Source organism: Centruroides sculpturatus, unplaced genomic scaffold (genome assembly GCF_000671375.1).
Source record: "Centruroides sculpturatus isolate CEXI.00-Female unplaced genomic scaffold, Cexi_2.0 scaffold464, whole genome shotgun sequence".
NCBI classification, from domain to species: domain Eukaryota; kingdom Metazoa; phylum Arthropoda; class Arachnida; order Scorpiones; family Buthidae; genus Centruroides; species Centruroides sculpturatus.
In genome coordinates this window covers 1-24,158 of record NW_019384627.1, presented here as the reverse complement: position 1 = coordinate 24,158, position 24,158 = coordinate 1, and the positions used below count along the sequence as shown (strand labels likewise).

General features: G+C 25.1%; 1 protein-coding gene across 8 annotated transcripts in view; it reads left to right on the top strand.

Moving 5' to 3' along the window:
- The window catches only part of LOC111625637 (MAGUK p55 subfamily member 6-like), a 46,806-nt gene extending 23,538 nt beyond the window's left edge, over positions 1–23,268 (top strand). For all 8 annotated transcript variants that reach the window (XM_023368844.1, XM_023368847.1, XM_023368842.1 and 5 more), the window contains 13 exons: positions 3,787–3,908; positions 4,143–4,295; positions 7,406–7,558; positions 9,315–9,390; positions 9,964–10,112; positions 12,302–12,433; positions 12,982–13,090; positions 14,202–14,267; positions 16,506–16,667; positions 18,802–19,004; positions 20,086–20,214; positions 20,336–20,407; positions 22,299–23,268. In XM_023368844.1, coding sequence (XP_023224612.1) covers positions 3,787–3,908; positions 4,143–4,295; positions 7,406–7,558; positions 9,315–9,390; positions 9,964–10,112; positions 12,302–12,433; positions 12,982–13,090; positions 14,202–14,267; positions 16,506–16,667; positions 18,802–19,004; positions 20,086–20,214; positions 20,336–20,407; positions 22,299–22,475 — 1,703 coding nt within the window. In that variant the 3' untranslated portion in view covers positions 22,476–23,268. The remainder of the gene's footprint in view (positions 1–3,786; positions 3,909–4,142; positions 4,296–7,405; positions 7,559–9,314; positions 9,391–9,963; positions 10,113–12,301; positions 12,434–12,981; positions 13,091–14,201; positions 14,268–16,505; positions 16,668–18,801; positions 19,005–20,085; positions 20,215–20,335; positions 20,408–22,298) is intronic.
- Positions 23,269–24,158: the final 890 nt, after the last annotated feature.

The following is a 24,158-nucleotide window of genomic DNA, read 5'->3' as shown; positions in this document are numbered from 1 at the left end:
AGTCTTTTGGATAATGCAGATACTGTTAGGCTTCTATAATAGCACTAATATTTTTTATGTGATATTTCTAGACAAGTCTGTTGAATGTATGAAGAAGAATATAAAAAAAAAAAGTTTGATGATGCTCATTCTTTTGTTATAACATGTTTATTGGAACAAAAACAATATTACAATGCATATTGCCCTATCTTCTATTTTTCTGCACAATTACTAAATTTTTTAAACATTTTTTCCAGTGTTATACACAAATTTTTCAATACCATATCTGAAGAAATCTGGGCCTAGTTTTTTAAAACACTCCTTTACTGCAATATCCATGTTGAATTGTTTGCCAGTCAGACAACAATGTGGAAGTCAGTGTTGGAGTCCTGGTCTAGATGTTGATTTTGCAGTATATCCTTTAGCTTGGGGAAGAGATGAAAATGATGAAAATCACCAAGAGTAAGATCTGGATTGTATGGATATCCATTCATTTCCAAAAGAATTTCTTCAAGAATGCCTTTTGTGACATGGGACTGTGCATTGTTGTTGAGAAGGGTCGTGCCTTTTATCAGCAATCCAAGTCTTTTGTTATAAATAATCATTTTTAACTTTTTCAAAGTTTCACAATACCTGTACCCATTCACAGTTTGTCTTTGGTACATTCAGTTTTTCAACTCATGTACAGTGCATCTCCATCTTTGCAAAAATTGCACTTTGATATAAGTAATCCCACTTTTTACAGATATGGTTATAACTTACCAGCAATTCCATTTTTCCAGAAGGATGGTTGGAAGAGCAGCCATATAAAACAATTACAGGAAGGATGTAGCTACATTTTGACATAATTTTGATGCCAGTATTTGTATTATGATAGCCAGAAAAAAGGCAAATTTTTTCTCCCTCCCTCGTATATTTATTCTGACACAAAATATTTTGTAAAAATGTTGTAGTTTTGTAAATTATTTATTTATATATAATATTTTATGATCATTCCTGACAAGTTGAAAATCTTCCAAGGAATACAATGTACAAATTCATCATTATTTATATTTTCATTTTATAGTCATTGTCTTTTGGGAAACAATAAGAAAAGAACATATATATAAATATAGCCAATGCATATATATATATTATCTTAATTTTAATAAAATACAATATTTACAGTTCCTAGTAAGAAGAACTGATTATTTCCTTTCTTTCAAATATAAAAAAACCTAATTAATTAATTGTTTCTTGTTTCTTTTGAAGAGATAATCATTTTGAAAAAATATTAATAAAAAATTTAATAAAGGATTATTATCTTGTCTGTTCATTTCATTTATAACATTTGATAGAAACAACATAATATTCTATTCTAGATGTAATTGCTATAATTGATGTCCTGGTGATCATATCTCATAGTCTGCAAACAAATATAATTAGATCAAATGTAGCATCTAATTATTTTCCAATATTGTATGTACTACATAATTCAACACAGATGCTTTTATACTACACTAATACACTATAAAATACAACAAAAACTTTAAATTAAACAAACATTTCTTTGTAAGAAAGACTAACTTTTTAATAACTCTAAAAGAGAGAGGTTTATTGGAAGAGGAATGTTTTCGTAATGTGAAAACTGTATTACATGTCATACTAAATAGAAATTTCAACTAGACATTAAAAGTTTCTGAGTTGTGTTTACTTCAAAGTTCTTAAAACACACTTCTAAAGTACTGTACTATACAGTACATTTCAATATTTTAATATGCAAGTATGGATTTATTCATTTTTTATCTTAAAATTTATACTGAGTTTCATTGAAATTCATGTAATTATTAATGTGTATATAGATATTTGTGTTGATGAAGGATTAACTGTGACAACTTCAATATTTTGGAGTAAATGAAAAAAATGGTAAAATTCTGATTAATTCATTATCTGGAAAATCGATTTTTCTCTGTTGTCAAGTTTGAATTGATTGATCATCAAATTGATTGATTTTCCTATTCATCCTAGATAATTTATAAACTATTGTTCTACTTTTCTAATAAAAAGTCTGCTTAGAACAAAATTAGAAAATTTATTAATTTTACTTTTAAAAATTCAGTAGTTAACAGCATGTAAATTAATAAATGAATATGAGCTATACATTAATGAAAGAATATTGGTACACATTTGATCACCATTGATATGTCATTATCACATAGAAACTTTATCCATATCAAACTGCTTTCTTAGAGAAAAAAACTTTTTAGAAAATTCGAGTGTTTTTGGCTATATACCAATCATGTAAGTAAACAAGATACAAAGATTGAGAGCAACTCTTTGGCAGTCTAGTGAATATTAAGATTGTAAAACACATGATACTCTATTTCTATTTATTTAGTATCATTTGCCATTTTTATATTTGTTGCATGGAATATATACAAAAAATTAAGTGAAAGAGAAAGTTATGATATATATTATATTATTATTAAATTGATGCTGTAATTGTCTAAAATTGTTAACTTATATACAGTATTTGATAAATGAAAATTCAAATAAAAATGTATTTATTTCTTTGGTTAATTAAAATTATGAAGCACTTATTTCAAACTGAAAATATGTTTTCTAAATATAAATAGTAATTTGTCTTTGATTAGTTACCTAGTAAAATCATGCAGTCTGAACACCTACTCAGCAGCATTACAAGTGATTATCAAAGTAACTTTTCTTTTACAGTATGAACTGGCTTTACAGATCAAATTTCTGACAATGTAAAAAAATAATAATCACAAGTCAAGAATGGTTTATATTGATTACTGTCACAAATTGTAATCTCATTAGGATTGTTTCTTTTATCAGTTAAAAATGAAAAAGATTGCATTCTTTTAATGCTCAAATCCTCTTACCAAATTAGCTAATTAATGAATAGATAATACTTACTCAGCATCGTTTAAATCAGCACGTTAAAGTTAATATAAAAAAAAAATTTTGCTGAAATGTTTTTTCTGGATTGTGATAAGGGAATTATTTAGAAAAATAAATCTAGTTAAAATTTTAATACACAAGTTTACAAAAATTTTTTTATTATATGAAAAATATAGAAAATGTCTCGTTAATCAGATGTCAGGTAACAGTCAAAAACAGAAGTAATTGTTTACGCAGATAATAGTTACTTTAGAGGGTTTCACGGCTCTTTATCTTACTTAAAAAGTTTACTGCATTATTACTCATTGTTAAGATATAATAAATTTTAAAAATATCATTGTAAAATATTTTGAAGATATAGCCAGGAATTGTGTACTACAATGCTTACATTATGAAATATTTCAAAATTTACAATAACTACACTATTGGATAATCAAATTTCTAAAAATTTTATTAAATAATAACTAGTTTTTGTTTTTAATTTGAACAAATTCGTATTACTATTATTTCTACCATGTCTACTAATGAACAAAAAAAACTAATAATTATTTAACTAAATTTTTATGAAAATATTATTGCTGTTACAATGGAGTCTTTGATTTAAATTAAGGAATTTACAGTATATTTATTTTTATATACTATAGATTTAAGATGGATGTAGAATATTAAGCAAAGTAAGCTAATGGAAAGTATAGTCAATTTGGTTTTCTGATATTTATGACAACTTGTTCTTTATTTTATACTTGAGAATATACAATTTTAATTAGAATTTGATTAGAGAGAATATTAGAAAAGTAAATGCAAAACCACAGGATGATATTTTGTTAATTTTAATATTATCATGTTTAATGACATATTATTGTACATAAGCTGTCCTTAATAATTTTGTTTGATTTATGTATTTAGCGGCCTTTCAACATGTTCGAGAAAATATAGAAGATCTTAATGGAAGGGTTGGTGCTCGAGATACCGATCTAATTTTTCTAAAAAGTCTTATGGAGTCTCCTGTTATGAGTTCAATTGTTAAGGTATAATAAATTTTTAAAATATTATTTAAATTTAATTATTAAACAATATTTTTATAATTTTATTGGTTTTTTTTATTTTACATAAGCAAAAAGAAAAACTGATTAACATTTAAATAATTTTTTAAAATTTAATTAAATTATCTAAAAAAGCAGTATTTAAAATTTTTCTTTGAGTAATAAGTAAATTTAGAACGTAAAAATAAGATATTTTTTTTTGTCTTATTTTTATTGCAGATGCAGGATAGATTAGAAGAAAGTAATGGTTCTCTGAAACCTGTCTCTACTGGAAATATAAAACTTGTGCAAGATGTGATTAAAACCTGTTGTAATTCAAATAAGCAAGAAGCTGAAGAATTAGTTGAAATTCTAAGTGATCCATACATTCAGGTATTTTATTTTATCATGACTCTTAAGCTATTTAAAGGTTACAAGCTGATAATATGGATTTAAAATTCTGTTTGAGAATGCAAAGATAAAATATGACTATTTCTGTCCTTTCTTCAGTATGTATTCAAGCATTTTTAATAATAGATGGATTTTGGGCAGTTAAAAGAGGGGAGTTTAATAATTTTCATGAAATTTTCTATTCCATACAAATTAAATTTTTAATATGATACTACTAAAATTATATTAAACAGGTACAGTATTTCATTTTCAAATTAAAAATTTTTTGATTAGTATTATTTAAAGAAGAAAAATAATTTATATACTGTGTAAGTAAATTATATAGTAAAATTTGTGAAAGCTGGGAATGCAAGGGTCTGTGCAAACTTTCCAGCTTAAACAGATTTTACATTTTGGTAAAAATATATTACTGCTTCAAAATGTAAATGTATTTTTTTTTTTATAAAGTTTCAATTTACTCTTATTATTTGCTATATTTGTTCAAATGAACTCAAAATAAAATGAATATGATGCAGAAAATAAAATATTAGGTTGTTTGGAAAGTAAGCTCATTTTTTTTTACCACTAGACAGATTAGTCATATTTTTCCCGTCATTTTCATTCTAAACCATATTATCATTATATATTTTGACAGCTAGTATTTTAAGGCTTATTTGTAAAAAATTTTGTTTCATTCTATGCAATTGTTTATTTTTTGTGTCCCATCAAATATGGAAGATTGAAAGCATCATTTTCAGCATATTTTGCTTTTTTATTACAAAAAAATCAAAATGCTGTTCAAGAAAGAAAAAAATTATGGTAAATGTATGGAGATGATGTGTTGAGAGAAAGATAGTGCCAAAACTGGTTTACAAAATTTTGTTCTGGCAATTTCAATATCGAAGATGCATCACGTTCTGGATGGCCAGTTGAAGCCAATGAAAACAAAATAAAGGTACTGATTGAAGCAAACTGCCAAATAACAACACATGAAATCACTAAGAGATTAAATTTGTCAAATTGAACTGTTTATGATTACTTGAAACAAATTGGTTTCGTTTCAAAGCTCGATATATGGGTTCCACATGTTCTTAGAGAGATGCTCTCTTTGATGGGATTTAAGAATTTTTTTGGGCGGCTTTTACCAGACAATTTAACAATTGATTTGAAAGTGTACTGCCATCGAGTAAAAAAATTGAGTAATATCATCAAACAGAAAAGGTGGTCAGAATTGATCAACAAAACACGTGTAGTGTTTTACTACGATCATGTCAAATTTCACACAAGTTTGGTAACTGGTCAGAAACTGTTATAACTTAGATGGGGCATGCTATCACACCAACCATATTTGCCAGATGGAGCACACTCAGATTATTTCTTGTTCTGGTCTATACAAATTTTTTTTTAACTGTAAGACATTTACTTGAAATGACAATGTCAAAAATCATTTGGATCGGTTTTTTTGTAAGCAACGATAAAAACTTTTATGAACGTGAAATCATGCTACTACCAGAAACAATGACAACAGGTATTTGACCAAAATGGTTGATATATAATTTAATAAAATATTTATTTATTATAAAAATATTACGTTTTTCCCACGGAAAAAAACGAACTTTCCGAACAACCCAATACTTGTGCATTTATATATGTATATTCAATACCTGATTTAACTAATATTTGTACTTACGATTGCTGAAACTAGTGTTTTAAAAAAATTATTTTTGAGCTCAAAAAATTAATTGCACTCCTTAATTTTTACTGTACCATTTAATATGTTAAATGTAATACTGTAATGACAACAGAAACACTTTACACTACAATGACCTGGTAAGTTTAGTTATGTTCAACTATAACTTTGGTTATCATAATTAACACTCCAAAATTGAAAACAAAACTTTCTAGGAGCTGTTTCAGCAGTTCAGGATAATCATTTTAGTTTTATAAGGTTAAAGTAAATAATAAATTAAATAAGTAAAACTAAAATCAATTTTATTCGAGATTGTAATATTCCCTCTATGATTTTTTCCTTTGAATGTGGCTGACTGTCTTGAGTGTTTCTAATAATCTTTGTGGATAAAATATCATAATTAATTAACTAAAATATTAAACATTAATTGAAGTGCAATTGCACTAATACAATAGAGCAATGCAATAAGCATTGCTCTATTGTATTAGTGTGTACCAATACCACATAGCTAATATGATGGAAGTTTGGAAACAGAACTTTGCTGTAATTCAAGGTCTGTCTGTAGTCTCAATCAAGATGGCATTTAGAGTATTAAAATTAATGGCTTCATTTTGTTGTGCTTTTGTTTCAGGCTTTTTAGTCAAATACTTTTTTAAATTTCTGTTTTTGACATGTTCTAATAAAAATTTTATAATGGAGTGATAGCACATATGGTGTTTTGTTCACACTTCACAGGTTTCATCTTAGGCAGTGTATTTTGTAGAAAATACTTGATGGTAATGTTGTAATAATAATATTACTAATAATAACATTATTTCAAATTANAATTTCAAAAAATTTACACAGAATTTTTTGATATTCTATATTAACTAAAAGAATATATCTTTTTTTTTAAATAAGATTTACATTCCAATGAAAACAATAATGTAGAATATGTTAGCTAAATAAAAAAGTTTATATAAACTTTTCTACTTGAAAGACAAAAATTCAAGGTGTGATATGAAATCAAGTTTTTATTTAGTGTTTTCAGATCTTTTTTTCCCACTAAAAATGTGTTTTGAAACTAATCATATCACTGTAGATTCTGTTAAGTAGCAATTGAGAAAATATGGTAATTATAGTTTGTTTTTAAACTCTGTTATTAAGACACCCTTCAAGATTTCTAAATTTATAATTAAATAGAAGAGTGCTTCATCACTAAGTTTTTTTATATTACAATGTGTAATGTTCATCTGTTTTAAGACAAAATTTAACTTTTTTTTGTGTATTTATTTTGCTGTTATCAGTTAGTTATCATTATTGGTATAGGTGAGTCCAAAGTGATTACAATAAATAGATTTTATTGCTTGTTGTTTTTAACAGTAATTTAAAATTGTTTTATATATATATATGAATCTTTTAATATTATGCACAATTATTTCAGACTTTATTGGAAGCACATGATACAATAGCATCAAAGAGTTATGAACCTCCTAAACCACCTCTGCCAGTAATGCTGCCATCCCCACCAAATAATAACCTTCCTTCAGATGATATACGTGTTGTTGGAATTCGAAAAATTGATGATGATCCATTGGTATGTTCTGAAAGACTATTTAAGAAATTAATAATGGAAGCTAAAGTTGATAACTAAAAATATTATATTTTATAAATTATGAATCTTCAAACTTTTATTTGTATTCAGTAAGTAGAAATTTAATGTTTTGTGAGCACTTTATATAATGTTCATTTAATCCAGTTGTGTGTGTGTGTGTGTGTTAGATATTAGCCATTACAAAATTGAAACATGAAATTTAAAATGTTTCATTTGCTATAAATATTTTTAAATTTAATAACTTCATAACCATTAATTTACAGCATACTTATATCTATTTGAAAATGAAGTTTTTTCATTTTAAAGCATAGAAAATTGTTATATTTTTAACTGAATGGCAATGTTTAATTTAAAGAATCATAATAATGATTTATATCAAATTTGATATGTCATTTACCTTACTCAGTTCTAAAAGAAATGAGTTAATTAATGGTCCTTCAAAAACTAATATTTAAAATGTTTTGCTTTTCATATTGTAATAATAATACTTCATTATATATTTTGATATTTATTTGTTTGCTACATAAAAATCACAAGATTTAGTATTCATAAGTAAAAATTACAAATAAATCTATTGTGAAATAATCATAAAATACTTTTTAAAATTATATTATAAAATGTTATATATATAAATGACATTGCAAAAAATTTACTTATTGTAAAACTTATAAATTGCTAATATTTCAAAAACACAATTTAAAAAGCTTATAAACATATAATCAATCAAATTCAAATTATTATAACAATGACATGATAAAGCTGAATTTATGAGGTTAGAACTTGACTGATTAGTATGTACTGTACAGTAAACCTGTTCAAAATGGAAACTTGCCTAAACAGGAAGAATTCTTTAAAATGTAGCAATTTTCTGTTTTAAAAAGACACCTGCTTAAAACAGAAACTTGCAAAATAGAAAATTTTTGCTACCATGCAAGTCCGGTTTATACGTGTTTTACTGTAAATAGCTTATAATTTAGACTAAGGTGCATTTTGTATTAAATTTAATAATTATATTTAGTTTAATTTTCTGGGGGGAAAAAATTGATTCAGAGCATGACTTGAACTCTCAACTTCTGCTTATGCATTGGTATTGTAAACAGAAGTTGTGGGATTGAGTCCAGCTCCAAATCAAATTTTTCTTCCACAGTAGTCTAAATTATCTATTAGAATTGAAGTACAAAGTGTTCAAAAAATTATAGAATAATATATAAAATTCATTATTTTCTGTTTTATTGTTAATCCTAATTACATTTACATTCGTTCCCAAATAAATTCTGAATTTAGTTCATTTACAGGGATACTTCAATAAATAAACCTTCATGAAATATCATATATAATAAGACACAGTTTTAAATTTAAATCATTTTCAATCTATGTTGTTATCATGAGTGGACCATTTGATATTTTGAAGTTTTTTCTGTACAAGTATTCTTAATGCTGATCCAAAATGTTGAAAGTATTTGAAATTTGATTGAGATTGACAATAAAGTAGGAAATAGTGAAGTTTGATAATTGGAGAAATTAAATATATTAAATAATATTTTAAAAAATAATAAAATTAAACAAATAAGTATGGCAAGGAATTTTTTTGTAGCTACACTTAAATCTTAATTTTAATAAATAAATATATATATTATGGGATATTGGCTTACCATAGAAGTAAACTTTTATACATTTAAGAATGTATATAAACTTATAATGAAATTAGTTTTAATTCTTCAATTATTTGTAAAAATAGGGAATAACAGTCAGAGAAGAAAATGGCAATTTGATTATTGCAAGAATTCTTGCAGGAGGAATTATAGACAGACAAGGTTTGTATAATTGTTTTCTGTTTTCACAATAAAATGTTCTCATTTTATTACTTATTTGTTTATTTTTAAGTTACTGGCTAACATATTATTTTAAAAGAATTTATGAAATAGAAGTTAATTAAAATAATTTATAATTATTACTTGATTTTTCATAGTTCTGTAAAAATGCATAATTACCAGTATTATGCTGCTAATAATTTTTTAATTTATGGAAAATTTTTTATATTTTTTAGTAATAAATTTGTGTGTGTGTGCGCGCGCATCTCAAGTAAAAATCTTGCATATACACAATATCAGAAATGTAATCAGGATTAGATTCTTGATAAATAAAATATTACTAATTATTTGCCTGTTGATGGTTTTGAAATTTTTAAGTATGAATTTTTTTATAAAAATCAAATAGATTTACTATCATAAATTGCATTTATAATTTTTAAAAGCTCTCAGATATTGCAGATTAAAAGAAAATGGGAAGGGGAGAATTTATGGAAATCATTAAAATAACATTATTTAAAATTTATCTTGCATTAATTTATTTTTCAAAAATTTAAATAAATTATTTTTTTTTCAAAGGTTTATTGCATGTTGGTGATATCATCATGGAGGTAAATGATGTTGAAATACATACTCCAGGTCAATTACAGGAACAATTGAAAAAAGCTATGGGAAGTGTAACATTCAAAATAATGCCATCTTATCAAGATACCATACAAGCATCTCAAGTTAGTAATATTATTTAATTAATAAATTTATAAATTTAATAATTAATATATATATATATGTTACTGTGAATGACCGATATCTGGCGAATGTCAACATTCTACAGTGAATATCAGCATTCACACAGTCGTTTCGTGTATGTATGAAATATTTGCTAAATATCATTATTTCTCACTTACACTGGCAAATGTCGACATTCAGCATGCATTGGTAGTGAATGTTAAATAAAAATATCTTTATTACGTTAAGACAAACATGGAACTTTTTAATATGTCAAAATAGGAGAAAGCTTTAGTAACAGCACATGTAAATAAACTGTTGAACCTAAAACAAACAGTACATTCTAAATCATTAAAGAAAATAATACAATAATAAACTTACACATAAATTATGTGATTAATGTTATACATTCTTATTTATTGCAACAACTTAAATTGTTATGGCACTTTGAATTGCACAAGAGTCTCTTTCTTTTACAACTGCATTTATTCGTGGAACATTTCTTTTTGCAATGACAGCGTGTATAGCCTTGCCCTCCACTTTTCAAATTAGCTGCAGCTGCTTCTCTTTGCGATATTTCTTGAGAAGAAATCTCATCTATGTAAAGTAACTTTTCTTTACAAATTACGAACTGATTACGTGATTAAGAACTGATCTGTTCTTAATCACGTAATCAGTTAATGGTGTCTTTTATTTGGATATCGACGATCCCTCTCATCCTCTGCCACTCGACCTGACAAACCAATCCTCATCTCACGGGATCAAAAGAACAAAAACGCCATCCAGTGACAAAGTGATTTCCACCAAATCGTTGCCGGGAAAGGAGGTACGACCTTGTTCTACCTCTGGCTACCAACAAAGGATTTGGCGACAGACTGTCGCCTCTCTGTCGACATCGGCTTCTTGGGTGTCGTTTCGACCTCCACCAAAGCTTATCTGTGCTTGTCGACATACACTGGCGATTGTTCGAATGCATAATAATGTAACCAAATATTCGGTCTTTCACCGAATATTTTGTATGTGTCGACATTTACCAGAGAGTATCGACATTCACTAATTTCGGTCTTTCACAGTAACATATATATATCTCTGGCACAGTGCTATCTGTTGGCCAATAAATGGCAGTTATTTTATTTCATTATGATTTGTTACAATGAATATGTATTTTCTACATCCTGAATTCCTTATATTAAATTTTAAATAGTAGATCATAAAATTGATTTATGATTAATTTTTCTGTATTTGTCAGAACTCAAAACTAACTTTAATATGTTGTGATAATCTGTGATGAATTAATTTTGATAAAATTTGTTCTTAAAAAAGTTATGCTTGTAAAATATTCATCACAATGATATTTCTTGCTTTGAGTTGATGTGACAAATAAATGTTGAAGTTAAACACATTTCATTTTCATGTCATTTCATTTCGTTCGATTTTTATGTTATGTCCATTCAAAATGAAAATGTTTTCTTATATGACTCATTCTCTGTATTTTTTCTAATTTTGTGGAAATTGGCAATCAGATGAATTAAACTGAAGCAACAAAAATTAATCTTTTTTAATTTATTTGTTGACATTTCAGAGATCATAAAAACTACATGTTTTTGCTATATTAAAAACGTTCATCTTTTGAAAGAATTTTAATTCATATTCATTAGTTTTTCAATAAGAAAAAATTGTAGAAAACTCAGAATATTAAACTTAATTTGAAAAAGTCAGTCCTTATTTCTTCAAAATCAATATAATATAATTATTTCTGAATTATATAATTTAGGAATAATTGTTTTATTGATCAGGTAAATGTTATCTTTACTATATTAACAATGATTTATATATTTCTCATGGTATATGTATTTTTATTCACTTATCAAAACACTTTGGATTCTAAATAGATCAAACCATATCAAATAACTTTTTAAAGATATTACACAACAAATAATAGAGAAATGATGAAATAAAACAAATATAACATATAAAACATAATTTTATGATAAACAAACAGCTTTCATAAAATCATTTAAAAAGCTCTCTTAGCTCTCATGTAAATAATTGAGAAATAGGATATAATAAATTATCAAATTTCTATAATAGAATTAGTGTTTAATTTTATTATTAGTTTTCCTTATTTAAATAAATTATTTATATATTGGGTAGTTAATAGTTGCAATTTTATTTATTTTTTTTTTTTTAGTGTTATGTGAAAGCTCTCTTTAGTTATGATCCATCAAAAGATTCTTTACTACCTTGTAAAGATATAGGGTTAGCATTTAAACAAGGAGATATTTTACAAATACTTAATCAAGAGGATCCCAATTGGTGGCAGGTAGGATATTTTGAGTAATTTTGTATATAAATAAATTAATAATGCAATAACTAAAATTTGTTTTAATGTTTTGAAGTTTTATTAGACTTATAATTTTTGATATTCAGATTAAAAAGATTTAGATGCATCTTTTTTTTTTTAAATAAAAGAAAAAAAGTCTATTGATATAATCTCTAAATTCTGTTTATCTGAAGTGATTAGTTTTTGATCTGATTATTACTGAAATAAAAATCTTAAAATTAATAAATATTTTAATTATAAAATCAATCTGTTAAATGACTAATATCAATGTAATGTACAGTATATGTTATTAAAAGTTATTATTGTATTAATGTTGTATTGTTATGCTTATCAGAATAACTGAGGAAGAGATGCTGATCAGTGTAGTTTTGAATACATCTATAAAAACTTTTTTAAATTAATCTATAAATTAGAATCTTAATTTTTTTGAATAATGTAAAAATATATATAATAAAGAAAATAATTATGTGTGATAATGATTTGAAAATAAGAGACTATATTCATTGTTAACTGATATTTTAATACAGGCAAGAAAAGTTAATAGTCATGGATATGCAGGACTTATTCCATCTCAAGAATTGGAGGAGAGGAGGAGAGCTTTTGTGCCTCCAGAACATGATTATGCTACCAAAACAAGTAAGTGTAATTATAAATTGCCTACTTTTTAAAATACTCATTAAAGAAAAGAGTTTTTACCATATAGTTTGACTTTTGAATGCCTGACTCACAGCTATGTTTTTTTACTTATTAAAAAAAATATTTTGGTTAATTTCTTTATTGTAGTTGAGAAATTGGATTGTTTGTAATGAAAAAAATTGTTTATTAAAAATGTTAAAATTAACTACAGAATACCAATTAAATTAATCAAATTATGTATTTTTATTATATGTAAAAATTTTGATGATATAATATAGAAGTGGAAGTTATAACAGCAGACAAATAAAAATATATTAATGAGTTTATGGCATTTAAATGATTCAAACACAGTGATTTGATAGTAAGTTTGAATATTAATTATAGGATAAATTCTCAATAAGTAAAACTATAATAGTTTTTATTTAAATAAATTAATAAAATAAATGTGCAGTTTAAGAAAATAATTGGAAAACTTTTTTTTTATTTAATAATTTTTTCTAAAACATTATTTGCTGTTTACATCAATATTCATAAATACAAGGGTCATTCTAAAAGTAAAGAACATTTATTTCTCTAGATATTTTTATTTAAGATAATGAAACAAAACTTATTTTACAACACATATGATACCTTAGCTATTTTTCTACATAGTCACCATACAAATTTAAACATTTGTCATAGTATATCACAAGCTTTTCTATGCCTTCTGCACACTCAGTTACCAGTAAGTTCTTGAACCAGTCATTAACAGCCTCTTTCAGTTTGTTGTCACTTCCATAGTGATTCCTGGCCAAAAAATCTTCAATTTTGGGAAAAGATGGGAATCACTTGGAGCCAAGTCTGGGCTATAAGAAGGATGTTCAAAACCTTCCCACTTAAACTGCTGAAGCAAGTTCTTCGTCAACACAGCAGCATGCAGACGTGTGTTATTCTGAATAAACACAATGCCTCTGGACAACAATTCTCACTGTTTGTTTTGAACTGAAGCTTTATTCATCACATTACTATAAACCTCAGTTATCCTATTGAAAGATTGAAGAATCCATTTTTTTAAGACAAACTGAAAATAATGCAAATAAAAAGCTTTAATCACAGTCATATTTTTTTATAGGTATGTGTGGAACAAAAGTAACAAAGAAAAAACGAAAAACTATGTATCAAAGCAAAGCAAATGCTGGTAAGTAAATTATATTTGTTTAATTGAATATTTTATAAACTAAAACAATTCAGAAAAATTTCAAAAAATTTACACAGAATTTTTTGATATTCTATATTAACTAAAAGAATATATCTTTTTTTTTTAATAAGATTTACATTCCAATGAAAACAATAATGTAGAATATGTTAGCTAAATAAAAAAGTTTATATAAACTTTTCTACTTGAAAGACAAAAATTCAAGGTGTGATATGAAATCAAGTTTTTATTTAGTGTTTTCAGATCTTTTTTTCCCACTAAAAATGTGTTTTGAAACTAATCATATCACTGTAGATTCTGTTAAGTAGCAATTGAGAAAATATGGTAATTATAGTTTGTTTTTAAACTCTGTTATTAAGACACCCTTCAAGATTTCTAAATTTATAATTAAATAGAAGAGTGCTTCATCACTAAGTTTTTTTATATTACAATGTGTAATGTTCATCTGTTTTAAGACAAAATTTAACTTTTTTTTGTGTATTTATTTTGCTGTTATCTCTTTTAAAATATATAAAAAAGATTATTTTTAGTTATTTAAAAAAAATTACTTGTTAGATTTGTTATCAGCACAAATCAAATGTGTATGACATTTGCTTTAATTAAATTGTGTGTATATATATTTACAGCTATATCCCAGTATTCAAATTTCTATTACGATGAATGAGTTCTTTAATATTCATTGTGATATTTAAATTTATTTAAAGAAGTACAAGAAGAAAGTGGAAAGTAGGGAGCAACTCTGTTACAATCTCTGCTTTTGTTTGTTTCAGAAGCAGACACTGTAACAGTATGTCTGTATTTTACTACAGTTGTGTAGTTTAGTGATTTTTATCACAACATATCAGTGCAATTTTATGATCTTATTCTTAATAGTTCAATTTCCATTCAAAGAATGATAAATTCTACAGCAGAACATAATACATCAATTGAGTTAGCCAACACATGCCATTTAATTCCTTTTTTCAGATCTTCTTTCTGTATGAAATGGTGCTTGTTACTATATCACTTTGCAAAGCAACAGCTTATCTGCTTCATCTTTAATTAAGACATCTAGGTCACTTTGATATCCAGATCTTACTTCATATTTCTCAAGAGCCATGTGCTTTAGGATGTTGCACATTTGCAGATCTGAAAAGGGGCATTAAACTGAATATATTCTCTAATATATGATTTAGTGACTTAGTATAGTAGTCTCATATGTCATATGTATGATAAGCCCATAAATTTAAATACAATTTAATAATATAATAGATATAATAGGGCAAGAAGTAGTTTAACAATACATTTTGCTGACATGTTTCATTTGTTGTAGAACATTTTGCTGACATGTTTCATTTGTTGTAGAAAATTGCATTTTCTACAGCAATCAAAAACTATTTTCTCCTATGATAATGAACCTACCAAACATTATTATATTCCTCAATAGGCTTGTAATGCCATTGTTCTATATAGTGATAAAATTTGTAACGTTTTTTTAATGCCTTCTGCATACTTTGGAATATCTGATTTCTAAATTTCATGCCTTCAGTAGAATTTAAGTAGAAATTATTTAATTATAACAAATGTATATCTGCATGTCTAATTAAATATGAAGAAATACATAAAGGAATGATATCAAAATATTAATAATGATTTTATTTTTTGATAAGCTTAAACCTTTGCACTGTTGGAAAACCAAACTACAATTTCACATTCAATATTACTCTGTTGGAACTTGTGAAAATCCAATAGAGTAATATTGTCATTTCCTATAACTTCCCTTCTTCGTGCTTTTATGGAAGTTCAAGGTCAGTCTCTATTTTTGGAAACTCCACACCCATGACTTTCAGCCAGAATTATTTTTCATTAAAAAAAAATAATGCTATTATTCCAATAATTTTATTTTTGTATCTATTTTTATGACATTAGGCTTGATCAATATAAAATCCAATCAACTAATATAATTGTTATATATAATTTTTAATTTTTGGGTGTAACAAAATATTACTCTTATATATAATAATTTTCTATAATTATTTACTACAAATAATTTATGATGTGCAAAAATAGCATTACAGACTACATAATGACTCTTTCTGTATAAATGTTTAAAGTATGGTTATTGTAATATGCTTTTTACAAGTTTTTTCAGATACTAAAGTTAAGCAAAACAATTTTCTTATGCAGACTATGTATAAAAACTAAACTTTTAATTATTTGTTTTTATTTAATTTTAAACAGAATTTGATAAAGCTGAGTTATTGTTTTATGAAGAAGTTGCTCGAATGCCACCCTTTCAAAGAAAGACACTTGTTCTCATCGGAGCACAAGGTGTAGGTCGCCGAACTATGAAGAGTAAACTTATCAGTTCTGATCCTGAAAGATTTGCCACACCTTTACCTCGTAAGTATACAACTTTAATTTATTTTAAAGAAATTGTTAATACAGTCAACTCGCATTAATTAATTAATATGAATCAGTAGGGAAACAGAAGTTAGTTTGCTTTATCAAAAATTTGTATTAGCAATTTTCAGCATCAAGGTGGTAAAATTTAGGGTTGACTTCGAACTCACATTTGAGTTATAAATAAACACTTGGCTCTATTTCCATCATTTTTAGTTGATACGTGACAACAACACATTTTGTGCATAAATTTTATTAATTTAATAAAATTTAGGGTGTTAAGTCTTAAATTAATAGGCAATTGAAATTTCTAGTATTAAATTGCATGTTTCTAGCCCTTCTGTTTACCATTATTAATTATTTCCTTACTATTATCAATTTAAAGCTATAGCATCTTTTAGAGCTTATCTTGGAGTCTGATTTTCAGATTTTAGTTTTTATTTAACTTTAATTAAAATACAATACTTAACTAATTTTATAATAAAGTTCTTATTCAAATTTTCAGCCTACTAATAAATATGCATTTCAGTATCATATTGAATAAATATGTCAAAATGTATATTTATTAATAGGAATTTGAATAAGAACTTTATTATAAAATTAATTAAGTATTGTATTTTAATGTTAAATAAAAACTAAAATCTGAAAGTCGGTCTCATGTATGATAAACTCTAAAACACATTATAGACTTAAATTGATAATAGTAACAAAATAATTAATGATGAAATTTCTAAATTATAAAATTAAATTTATTTACAAAACAAATTAATGTTTTAAATGGGTTTCAAATCAAATGAAATGAAGAGGAGATGGTGTTTACCATTTAAGTGTGGAGCAGTATATTAGAGTGGCTAAACAAACCAAAGCTAAAAGAAATCTGTGATTTTATTTTATTTTTTCTGTTGAAGATTGTTTGAAAAAAAGAAAATATTTTTTGATGCCAAAAGAGTAAAACACGAGTCAGATTTGACACAAACTAATGAAACCTGGCATTACTGTATGCACTTCCTGATATGCAAACTAGCACATGTTTACATGGAACCACATCCATTTTAAGGGGTGGGCATCTTTAAACTTTAACCTCTATTTTCTGAGTACAGTAGAATGGTTCACTAAAATGAGATGTTTGAATTGCTCTACAATCTGAAGTTGAATCAGTCTTTGCTTAGTAGAAGAAAATCTATTCTACTCAAAATGAAACATTTATTACAGTACCATGTTTTATTGATCATATTGAAAGGTGTAAAAAGCAATCATTATTGGGAATGGATTATTTCTTGAGGGTTGTGAAGATAATTACTTTCTTGACTTCAAGAAATAACCCTAATTTACTGTTTGGTTTAATGAATTCTAGTAAAATTTTTGTTTATCACATGAAAATTAATGTTGTGACAATGACATTTTGCTGGGGCAATGGTAAAATATGCTTTTTAGGTATCTGTTTTAAACCAAGTTAACTGTATTTAGATATTGTCTAAAAATGAAACATGGTTTTCAATAAATAATTATTATATAAATTTCAGATTTTTTTAAAAACGTCTTTTTAAGTGACTTAAGTAAAAATTTAAATATTTAAACTTTAATATTAATAAAATTATTCATATATTCATTTTTTTATTATTAATTATATTAATTTTTTTCACATTATTACATTGTATTTATTTGTATTAATTAAATATAAACAAATACATTTATTAAATATTTTTATCTAACTTTTATTAAAGCATTTCTTTTATAGAAACTATTTGTTAAATAGTATCAATTTAAAATTTATCTAAAAGACTTTTATTTTTTAATACTTACTAATTTGCTTTAATTTAACATTTGTGTGACTTTAATCAAGTAATAATAATTTGAAATCTTATCTTTATAAATTTTATTAATTACAGTAATAAAATCATCTGGTTGTGTAAAATAGAAAATAAAATTTTATAATTTTGATCAAAATAATTTAAAGTGATTGGAATGATGAGAGAAAAATTTATGTATTAAACTGTGTGGCACAGTTTAATACAGATATATATATATATTTATATATATTTGAACAATTTTACAGTAAAGGTATTGACTTAAAAGTAAATAAAATTGAAATTTATTTTTCTACTTGAATAGTAAACAATATCTCCATTTTTAGATACTTCGAGACCAATTCGAGAAGGTGAACAAGACGGAAAAAGCTATTATTTTGTTACAAGAGAAGCTATGGAGGCAGATATAGCAGAAAATAAATATTTGGAATGGGGTGAACATGATCATCATTTGTATGGAACTAAATTAGATTCTATTAGAGCTATTATTCGATCAGGAAAAATGTGTGTTCTTGACTGCAATCCTCAGGTACTTAAGTATTTAAATTTTTTTAAAATTTATCTTGAATGCAATTTTTTTAATAGTTATTTATAAAACTTATTAACTGCTTAACTAGTTAATAAAATATTTATAGTATGCAGTATGTAATTTAATAAATGTTTTGTCTGCATGAGCATATAATTGAACAAAAAACAAATCATTCAGTTTTGTTTAAATGTAATTTAATGAAATGATAATGCTGGATTAACTTTCAAGCTAAAATTTGATTAATTAATATAATAAAGGTAGATGCTAAGCTATTATTTTCTACTAAACTTAATAATTTAGACTGTTGTGTCAAAAATATCAATCCTGAGTGGAACTCAAGTCCACAGCTTGAACTGAGTATCATAATTGGCAATGCATCTGTGTGATAAGCAGAAGTTATGGTTTGAATCTTGCTCAAGATTGATGTTTTCTTCCAAAATAGTCTAAATTATTTAATTCTAATTATCAAATTCAGTACAAGATAGGTGCTTAACAGCCTGCCTTTAGTACAAATGACATAGTGTTTATTACGTTAATTAGTCCAAAAATTAATCTTGCATTATTATTTAGTTATTACATAATTTGGGCATGGTTGTCTAAATGTATTTATAATTTAATATTAAAATATTTCTAGGAATTCAAATATACTATACTAATAGATTACTTATCTCTTTCTAAATAATAAATAAAGACTAGGTTGTTAATCAATTAGAACTATAAACTCATTAATATAAAAGAACCTAGAGATATTATATTGATAAAAGTATAATTAATAAGCAGAATACTAAATTACTACTGTATACTAGTTTCATGAAGAAAAGATTAGAATGAAACATCTAAACATAAAATATATTATCAGTCCTCAATTTTTGGACTGTTTACTCTTACATATACATTAATTAAAAAATTAAGTTTAACATTAAAAAAAGTATATGTAGTAAGTAAACTTATTGTAAAACTTAATAAAAAATAAAAATTCTTCGGGAAAATATTAATATTCAATTGTTAGGATTTGTAATTATTATTGAAAATAATGAGTAAATAGTTTTATAGTTTTTAATTAAATTTTTTCCTTTTTTAGTCATTGAAATCACTTAAGACTTCAGAATTTATGCCCTATGTTTTATTTATTGCTGCTCCTCATTTAGAGCAATTAAGGCATATGCATGAGTATGGTAGGCATCATGGTTATAGCAGCAGAAATCTGACAGTAAGTAAAATATTTTTAAATATAATTTTAATATTTTACTGAAGAAAATTTCTATAAAATGTATATTAAGTATATATTGGATTAACATTTTATATTTTTCTCATTTTTTTGCACTATTTAGTTTGATCGTGCAATGGGACGACATGGTTCACGACGGGCAAGAACTTTGGAAAGTTTAGCCTCTTTATATGAAGTAAGGCTATTAGTATATTATTTGTCAAATAATATATATTCATAAAAAGTTTATAATAATAAATTAAATTGCTTTTTAATTTTTTGAAAGCACCTATTTATAACTGATTATCATTGTAATTAACCCTGCATTAATGCACTGAATTTTTTTTCGGCATTAATGCAGTGGGGTGTTTGTCCACCCCAACATTTTTTTGGGTCCATAAACCATGTAAGTAAAAATTCATAAAAATTTACTCATTTATTTGGTAAAGGCATGTGTCATTATACATATGATTATATTAAGGTATGATTACATATTATATCAGTACATAAATCCATGAAAATAAAAACAACATTTATCAAAACTCATTACATTAGATCTTATTATTAAACAAATAGTAAAAATCTAAATTGTTTTTTTCAGCATTTTTGTCACTCTGATTCAATAGCTGACATTGTACTTTGGCACTCAATGCAAATGACAAGCAGCTTGCTATGTTTGGTATTTTCTCAGTGTGTTTATGAAAGTCAGCCATTTTGAATTAAAATAAACTTATAATAATCAATGTGAATAAAAATAATTTATCTATATTATAAATAATAAATGTGGTCACATTATAGTTATTTTAAAAATAAAAAAACTAAATAAATATTTATAAAATTTAAAAAATATATATATATAATTAATGCTGTGGGGTGTTTGGACACCCTACAGAGAACTGTTGTCTTTCTCTTACTGGAATTTTTGCAACATCGTAGTAATTTCTGAGCATGCTCTATACATAAAATCATGAAGCTACTGAAGAGGAAACAAATATTTCTTGCGAAATCTATGAATAGTGCAACTTTTAAAACATTTGGGGTGTTGAAAATCACCACTGCACTAGCCCAGTGTTAATATAATTGTAATTTCTCTTACATAATCAAAGTTATGAAATTTTCTTTGTAAATATACATTTTAATTAAAATACCTGAATACTTTATAAATGAAAATATGTAATTACTTTGATTGTATGTGTTCTTGATTTTGAAATCGGAAGTTTCACATCTTCATAAAGTAGTTAAAAAGGATTGCTATTTTATTGCTATGTATAATGAGAAAACATTATAACATATCAAATCAGAAAAAGTCCAAAACTTTTCAAGTGTTTACTCTTTTAAATTTCTAATTTTCTAATCTTCATGTTTATGTTGTGATAAACATATTTTCATTCATATTGTTATATTTTGCTATTTAGAAGTTTTTATTTCATGATTTTATTATACATTATCCCCTCATTATATCACTCATACAGATATATCACACTGTTTTCCAGCATATATACCACATTTATAAAAGCACTTTAGTCAATAATGTCAAAAAAAAAATACAAAGATTGACATTGAATTTCTACTGGCAAAGAAATATTACCTTATTCCAATTATTGACCTTGAAACTACCATTCTATGAAATATAATTCCTTCTGAGAAAGCAAGTCAGTATGGAGATTAAAAATAAAACAAAACAGGTGGATGGATACATTAGTTATATTGTGCTATCTGATACATTACTCATTTGGTTTGTCTCTATGTGCATGATATAATAAGAGACTCCTAATCATTTTATAAAGATGAAGATGATGATCTGTTTTTTAATTATAAAAAAATAAAAAAAATGACATTCTGAAAGATGAGGTACAAAATTTGAAAAACAATAAGTTATAAAATATTACTGTGTAAGTATGTAGTGACTTCTGAAAAATTTGTTTTCAACATGTTTTAGTTCTAAGAAAAATTTGAGACTTTTGAAATTAGTTCTATATTTGAGATGAAATAGTCTATAATTATAAATTTTTTCAAAGTTTAAATACAGTTTAATTTAAAAAAGTATGTTTGTAAAATTCAATAAATAAAATTTTGATTTATTTCAGGATGAAGACTTGAAAAAAACCATAGAGGAAAGTGCTCGACTTCAGCGTGCTTATGAAAAATATTTTGACAGTTATCTTGTCAATGACAGTTTCGACAAGACATTTGAACAATTAAAGGATACCATCGATGCCTTGAGTACAGAGCCTCAATGGGTGCCAATATCATGGGTTTATTAATAGATTTATCTGGCAATATAGAATTTAGTAGCATAATAACTGAGGTCACATTTGCTTTATTTTAAATAGAAGCAAATTCAGTAGAAGATATAATTTTGATATTTTAATTGTTTATATTTAATAATAATTGTTTAGATTTTAACCTATTAACATAATATATCAGATCAGAAAGGATCCAAGAACATATCTAGCATTTATCATTTTTAATGTGTTTTTCAAATATTTCTCATATCTCAACATTTGCCATTGTGATAGTTAGGGTGCCGAGTCATTTTCATCTTATTATTCATATATATATATATATTTTAGTATTTGGTAACATTCCATATCAGTACAAACATTGTATAGATTTGTTTTTATCTACTAAATTGGATATATTTGTTAAAATGATTTCTTTCATTAATGTTATCCAAACCTGCCAGTAGTTGATTTATTTCTATGGATAACATCATTTGCATAGAAAAATTTACTGACTGTTCATCATCATTTCATTCTGTAAAAACATATGACATGTTTATATGAATATAATTTTTATATATTTATATATATAAAAAAAAAATACTACCAGCCAATCAATTACAGCTATTTTACAGAATGTAAATATATCTAAACTTTTACACATTGTTAATTCTTCTAATTTTATGATATTACTATATTTTCTTTCAGAGAATTTTTATATGAATGCAAGGAGAATCATATAATACTTAACAGTATCATCCAGCATGATACATTAATTTCTTTCGAATAAAAATACTTGATACATTAATTTCTTCAATATTTATTTCGTTTACTGTTGAAANAAGAATTACAAATTGAAATTTCCTCTAGTTTATTATCTTAAAAATTCATGTTAAATGTTCAAAAATTTAAGATTGGGGTCCACTGTTAGTGGGAAGTGGTAGTTCTACTGTATAAGTTTCTGTTCTAAATTCTATAAATTGAACAAAATATATCACTTAGATATTAATATATGCCTATATTATGATGACAGATGATATACAGGCGATCCCGACCTATCAATACTTTGACATTACTAAAATATGTTCATATAAAGTATCCAATTACGAACTACTTGAACAGAAATTGCTTAAAACTTCATTCGTTTTTACATCTAGAATAATATTTAAATATTAATTTAGGTAATTCATAAATATTTAATGAATTTTTAACATATAAATGTGGAGAAACTTATGTTTTCTAGAGCTCATATTTAATTTAATAAATTTCGAAATGTCAAGAAGTAGATATAAAACTGTCAGAAACTTATGTCCCTATTTTATGTTATTTTTATGTACGTTTCATTACAAAGCTATATTTAATTATAATTTTCTTTAATCATAAATATACACACACACACACAGCACTAACAAATTTTTAGATCAGTTTGCTTAGAGATATTAATAGTCGAAATATCAGTGCATGCTTATAATAGATATATAATGTAATCTTTAATATAAATTAGCTCATATGTAGTTCAACCAAGATAGTAGTGAATGTAAAATTATTATACAGGGTATATGAAGTTAAAAGCAATTACATTTGAATAATATAACATCCAAATATTATTTTCAGTGATGAATGAATTTAGAATAACGTGCAAATTTATTAGTTTTGATCCTATGTAAACACTATATAAAAGTAACGATGATTGTTTTCAAATTACAAACTATGGTGCATGTATAT